The sequence below is a fragment of the Electrophorus electricus genome, chromosome 7, assembly GCF_013358815.1.
Source record: "Electrophorus electricus isolate fEleEle1 chromosome 7, fEleEle1.pri, whole genome shotgun sequence".
NCBI classification, from domain to species: domain Eukaryota; kingdom Metazoa; phylum Chordata; class Actinopteri; order Gymnotiformes; family Gymnotidae; genus Electrophorus; species Electrophorus electricus.
This window is the reverse complement of record NC_049541.1, coordinates 1,838,851-1,846,350: the sequence shown is the minus strand read 5'-3', so window position 1 is coordinate 1,846,350 and position 7,500 is coordinate 1,838,851. Positions and strand designations below refer to the sequence as shown.

The 7,500-nt window shown below is 38.5% G+C and overlaps 1 protein-coding gene across 1 annotated transcript in view; it reads left to right on the top strand.

Moving 5' to 3' along the window:
- LOC113568219 (ephrin type-B receptor 1) overlaps positions 1–7,500 on the top strand; it is a 226,440-nt gene that overhangs the window by 57,998 nt on the left and 160,942 nt on the right. The window contains 1 exon segment of the mRNA XM_035528216.1: positions 574–638. Coding sequence (XP_035384109.1) covers positions 574–638 — 65 coding nt within the window.

Below are 7,500 nucleotides of genomic sequence, written 5' to 3'. Positions count from 1 at the left end.
GATCTGCGTGACCCGCGTGACTCCCTGTCACTCGTCGGGCGGCGGTGGAGCAGGCCGCCCTCCGCACAGAAGGCTGCGGCTTTGAGTTCTTGATTCAGAGAAGTGGAGGAGGATTTTAGAGAATGTTAATGTATATGCTCATATTAGTTCAGAATATCTTACATTTATATTAGTGTGTATTATATTAGGTACTGGCTTCTCTCTCTCTCTCTCTCTCTCTCTCTCTCCTCCACCTTGTACTTCTGTCCATCACACGCCTCTATCCCACCCATTCCACTCACCCGATCCATCATTGTAGCAGGAGCTTTGAGCTCACACACATGCTCAGTTATCAGGATAAATACATCCAATTCCTCTCTCTCTCTCTCTCTCTCTTTCTCTCTTAATGACTCTCTTAATGCTAGGAGGGTTATGTGTTCACTCATGTATCAGTAATTCTGGGTATTTACCTTTCATCCAGTTAATCACATTTACTCTGTTTTGGGAGTATAGAAAAACTGGCCTATAGCACCAATAAATCTGAACATCAAAAAACTCTCTCTCTCTCTTTCTCTCTCTCTTTCTCTCTCTCAGAAACGATGATGGACACTCGGACTGCGACAGCAGAGCTGGGCTGGACAGCGTACCCTGCATCAGGGGTAAGTGTGTATGTGTGTGTGTGTGTGTGTGTGTGTGTGTGTGTTTGTGTGTTTGTGTGTGTGTGTGTGTGTATGGAGCAACATGACATGGGGTTCTGACTGTTTGGAGCTGGAGACATTCTGCACATCCCCGTGGTGTAAAACACCAACAGAGGATAAATGTTTCCACAGGGACAGGTCAAGTCATACATAATTCAGTGATAACCCCATTTAATACTGGAACACTGTTGTGTAAGTGTGAATGTGGTGTAGGTACATTGGTGTGTAAGTGTGAATGTGATACTAGTACATTGGTATGTAAGCGTGAATGTGTTATTGGCACATAGGTATGTAAGTGTGAATGTGGTGTTTGTACATTAGTATGTAGGTGTGAATGTGATGTTGGTACATTGGTGTGTAAGTGTGAATGTGGTGTTGGTACATTGGTGTGTAAGTGTGAATGTGGTGTAAGTACATTGGTATATAAGTGTGAATGTGGTTTAGGTACATTGCTGTGTAAGTGTGAATGTGATGTTGGCACATTGATATGTAAGTGTGAATGTGTTGTTGGTACACTGACTTTCTTGTGAGCAAAATGTATACAAATGCTGTTATTTTCGGTAGAGTAGCATTTTCCCTTTTAAAACAATTTAAAACCATTTAAAACCATTTAAATAAAAGTTTCCCACTTCTAGTCTTGGCTCTTTATTTATTTACAGCACTTGAAATCTGTTTACTTTCCAGCCTTTGTGAGAAAAAAGGCTTGCAGGGAACCAAACCACACTATTACATCTCACAATAGCTCACATTTCAGGCCCAGAGTTTGAGAGAGAACGAGAGGGAATGAGTCATTAAATCGTTTCAGATTAGCTTTAAATCACACAGTGAAGTGATTATGCTCTCTAGGTGTTATTGTGTCTGAATGCAAACGGAGCAATATTAAGTGTGTGTGCGCTTGTGTGCATGTGTGTGTTTGTGTGTGTCTGTGCGTGAGTGTGTGTGCGTGTGTGTGTGTGTGTGTGTGTGTGTGTGTGTGTGTGTGTGTGTGTGTGTGTGTGTGCACCTCATCAGAGCGGTATGGAGAAGCACTCCCTTGTCTGCTCCATCAGTTATTCAGCCCCCACTCTCTGTGACTTAATGCCATAATGAAGACACTTAGGCCCCACGGAGCTCCTCGGTGGGGACCTAGCTGTCGGCGGAGGAACACGGAGCAGCTGGGCGCGGCGGAGCCCAAATTCAGAGCAATCAGGGTGGAGGGATACGGGGAGATTAGCATTTAGATCCAGTATGAGACATCATCCAGTATGGCACATCACTCACTCTTTCACTCTCCTTTCCATGTATTCTTTCTTTCTTTCTTTTTCATTTTAGCACTTTCAGTCCCTTTCTCTCTTTCAGTTGTTCTTTGTTTTTAAAAAGCATGAGCAATCAGGTAGAATTATGCATTCTTATTCGACTTTTTTCTCTCTCCCGTATTGTCTGTAATACCATTATCCTGAGCTGAAGTAATTATCCACACCGTGGTTCTGGAGCGCTTTGTCGGAGCGTGCTGTCGCCGAGTTTATTGGATGAGCTCCTAGCTCCTAGGATGAGACATTCCTCCCCGGAGCCAGCTAGTTCTTCCTCAGACTCTGCCCACGGGGGGGCCGGGCAAGAACACAGCACAGTACAGGATTGGTTGCTTGTCAGTGTTGGTCCTGGGAAAGGAGGAATTGCACTGGAGAAATGGGATCTGTGGGTTCCCTGTGATTCCTGCTGTCCTGATGGAAAAGCATTCTGCTGCTGTTGACTTCAGTGGGACTTTAGTGCTTTTCGTGGAGTCCTGAAGTCCCGTGCAGTACACCTGGTTCTGGTGGAGGGTGCAGGATCTTTAGCCGTGGAATGAATCTGTCCCGTATGTGACCAGCTGTAGTTACGTAAGAGGCACGGCTTTACGAGTCAGAGTAGTGACGTGGTTCCGATGTCAGACGAGTCAAACATGGAGCATGTATGTAGTCATGTCTGACCTCCCCTCTGCTGCTGGTTCTGGGTCATCCCGCCATCCGTTCCATCCCTCCATCCGTTCCATCCCTCCATCCGTTCCATCCCGCCGTCCGTTCCATCCCTCCATCCGTTCCATCCCTCCATCCGTTCCATCCCTCCGTCCCTTTGACTCACCGTACTGCCATCTCCCCACCTCTCCAGCCCTCCATTCCTCCGTCTCTTCGCACCTCCATCCCTCTCTCTCTCCATCCCTCTATCTCTCCATCCCTCTATCTCTCCATCCCTCTCTCTCTCCATCCCTCCATCTCTCCATCCCTCCATCTCTCCATCCCTCTATCTCTCCATCCCTCCATCTCTCCATCCCTCTATCTCTCCATCCCTCCATCTCTCCATCCCTCTATCTCTCCATCCCTCTCTCTCTCCATCCCTCTATCTCTCCATCCCTCTCTCTCTCCATCCATCCATCTCTCCATCCCTCTCTCTCTCCATCCCTCTATCTCTCCATCCCTCTCTCTCTCCATCCCTCTCTCTCTCCATCCCTCCATCTCTCCATCCCTCTATCTCTCCATCCCTCTATCTCTCCCCTCCTCTACCCCCTCCTGTTGCATCATGCTTTTTATCCTGCAGGGTTCGAGCTGAGCAAACCATTTTCAAAAGAGAAACTGAAGAAAGGGGGATAGAGAGAAAGAGAGATAAACAGAACGAGAGGCTAAAGGAGGCAGAAAAAAAGAGAAAAATGAAGGAGAGAGGGAGAGAGAGAGAGAGAGAGGGAGAGAGAGAGAGAGAGAAAGGCATAGACAAACAGCATTCTGATTTTCAAACGGCTCTGTGAAGTCAGTCCTCGTCTGGCCCTGCTGTACACGGCGCAGTCGCTGTGCTGCCAGAATGTGACTCCAGGCTGATTCGTCCTGCTCCCAGGAAGTCATTCCTGCTTACACCCAATCAAAATGCACGGCAAACTCACCAGCCATTTCATTGTCCACAGTGAGTAATGAGTAACGTTACAGACTACACTAACACATATAACGTTACAGACTACACTAACACATCTAACGTTATAGACTACACTAACACATCTAACGTTATAGACTACACTAACACATCTAACGTTACAGACTACACTAACATATCTAACGTTATAGACTACACTAACATATCTAACGTTACAGACTACACTAACACATCTAACGTTATAGACTACACTAACACATCTAACGTTATAGACTACACTAACACATCTAACGTTAACACATCTAACGTTATAGACTACAATAACACATCTAACGTTACAGACTACACTAACACATCTAATGTTATAGACTACACTAACACATCTAACGTTATAGACTACACTAACATATCTAACGTTATAGACTACACTAACACATCTAACGTTATAGACTACACTAACACATCTAACGTTACAGACTACACTAACACATCTAACGTTACAGACTACACTAACACATCTAACGTTACAGACTACACCAACACATCTAACGTTATAGACTACACTAACACATCTAACGTTATAGACTACACTAACACATCTAATGTTATAGACTACACTAACACATCTAACGTTATAGACTACACTAACACATCTAACGTTATAGACTACACTAACACATCTAATGTTACAGACTACACTAACACATCTAATGTTACAGACTACACTAACACATCTAACGTTATAGACTACACTAACACATCTAACGTTATAGACTACACTAACACATCTAATGTTACAGACTACACTAACACATCAAACGTTATAGACTACACTAACACATCTAACGTTATAGACTACACCAACATATCTAACGTTATAGACTACAATAACATATCTAACGTTATAGACTACACTAACACTAACGTTTTAGACTACACTAACATATCTAACGTTATAGACTACACTAACACATCTAACGTTATAGACTACAATGACACATCTAAAGTAATAGATTACAATAACATATCTAATGTTATTCACTACAAGGACTCATCTAACGATATAGACTACAAAGACATCTAACGTTATAGACTACAATGATACATCTCACATTATAGACTACAATGATACATCTAATGTTATAGACTACAAATATACATCTCACGTTATAGACTGCAATGACACATCTAACATAGACTACACTAACATATCTAACGTTATAGACTACAATAACACATCTAACGTTATAGACTACAATAACACATCTAACGTTATAGACTACAATGATACATCTAACGTTATAGACTACAATAACACATCTAATGTTATAGACAACAATGATGCATCTAATATTATATACTAAAATGATAAATCTAACTTTATAGACTACAATAACACATCTAACGTTATAGACTACAATGACACATATAACAATATAGACTACAAAGACACATCTAACGCTATAGACTACAATAACATATCTAACGTTATAGACTACAATGGCACATCTAAAGTAATAGATTACAATAACATATCTAATGTTATTCACTACAAGGACTCATCTAACGATATAGACTACAAAGACACATCTAACATTATAGACTACAATGATACATCTCACATTATAGACTACAATGATACATCTAATGTTATAGACTACAAAGATACATCTCACGTTATAGACTGCAATGACACATCTAACATTATAGACTACAATAAGACATCTAACGTTATAGACTACAATAACACATCTAACGTTATAGACTACAATGATACATCTAACATTATAGACTACAATAACATATCTAACGTTATAGACTACACTAACACATCTAACGTTATAGACTACACTAACATATCAAATGTTATAGACTACACTAACACGAACGTTATAGACTACACTAACATATCTAACGTTATAGACTACAATAACACATCTAACGTTATAGACTACAATAACACATCTAACGTTAGAGACTACAATGATACATCTAACGTTATAGACTACAATAACACATCTAACGTTATAGACTACAATGATACATCTAACGTTATAGACTACACTAACATATCTAACGTTATAGACTACACTAACACTAACGTTATAGACTACACTAATATATCTAACGTTATAGACCACAATAACACATCTAACGTTATAGACTACAATGACACATCTAAAGTAATAGATTACAATAACATATCTAATGTTATTCACTACAAGGACTCATCTAACGATATAGACTACAAAGACACATCTAACGTTATAGACTACAATGATACATCTCACATTATAGACTACAATGATACATCTAATGTTATAGACTACAAATATACATCTCACGTTATAGACTGCAATGACACATCTAACATTATAGACTACACTAACATATCTAACGTTATAGACTACAATAACACATCTAACGTTATAGACTACAATAACACATCTAACGTTATAGACTACAATGATACATCTAATGTTATAGACTACAATAACATATCTAACGTTATTGACTACAATGGCACATCTAACGTTATAGACTACACACACATCTAACGTTATAGACTACAATGATACATCTAACGTTATAGACTACAATAACACATCTAATGTTATAGACAACAATGATGCATCTAATGTTATATACTAAAATGATAAATCTAACTTTATAGACTACAATAACACATCTAACGTTATAGACTACAATGACACATAACAATATAGACTACAAAGATACATCTAACGCTATAGACTACAATGACATATCTAACGTTATAGACTACAATGACACATCTAAAGTAATAGATTACAATAACATATCTAATGTTATTGACTACAAGGACTCATCTAACGATATAGACTACAAAGACATATCTAACGTTATAGACTACACTAACACTAAGGTTATAGACTACACTAATATATCTAACGTTATAGACTACACTAACATATCTAACGTTATAGACCACAATAACACATCTAACGTTATAGACTACAATGACACATCTAACGATATAGACTACAATAACATATCTGTTATAGACTACAATGACGCATCTAACATTATACACTACAATGACGCATCTAACATTATAGACTACAATAACACATCTAACGTTTTAGACTACAATAACATATCTAACGTTATAGACTACAATGACGCATCTAACGTTATAGACTACAATGATGCATCTAACGTTATAGGCTACAATGACACCTAAGGTTATAGACTGCAATGACACATCTAACATTATAAACGACAATAACATATCTAACGTTATAGACTGCAAAGACACATCTAACGTTATAGACTACAATGTCACATCTAACGTTATAGACTACAATGATACATATAACGTTATAGACTACAATAACATATCTAACATTATAGACTGCAAAGACACATCTAACATTATAGACTACAATGTCACATCTAACATTATAGACCACAATAACATATCTAACGTTATTGACTACAATGACACATCTAACGTTATAGACTACAGACACATCTAACGTTATGGACTACAATGGCAAATCTAATGTTATAGACTACAATGACAAATCTAATGTTATAGACTACAATGACACTTCTAAAGTAATAGATTACAATAACATATCTAATGTTATAGACTACAAAGACACATCTAACATTCTAGACTACAATGATACATCTAACGTTATAGACTACAATGACATCTAATGTTATTGACTACAATGATACATCTAATGTTATAGACTACAATAACTAATGTTATAGACTACAAATACACATCTAACATTATAGACTACAATGATACATCTAACATTATAGACTGCAATGATACATCTAACATTAAAGACTACAAAGACACATCTAACGTTATAGACTACAATAACATCAAATGTTATAGACTACAATGACGCATCTCACGTTATAGACTGCAGACACCTCTAACGTTATAGAC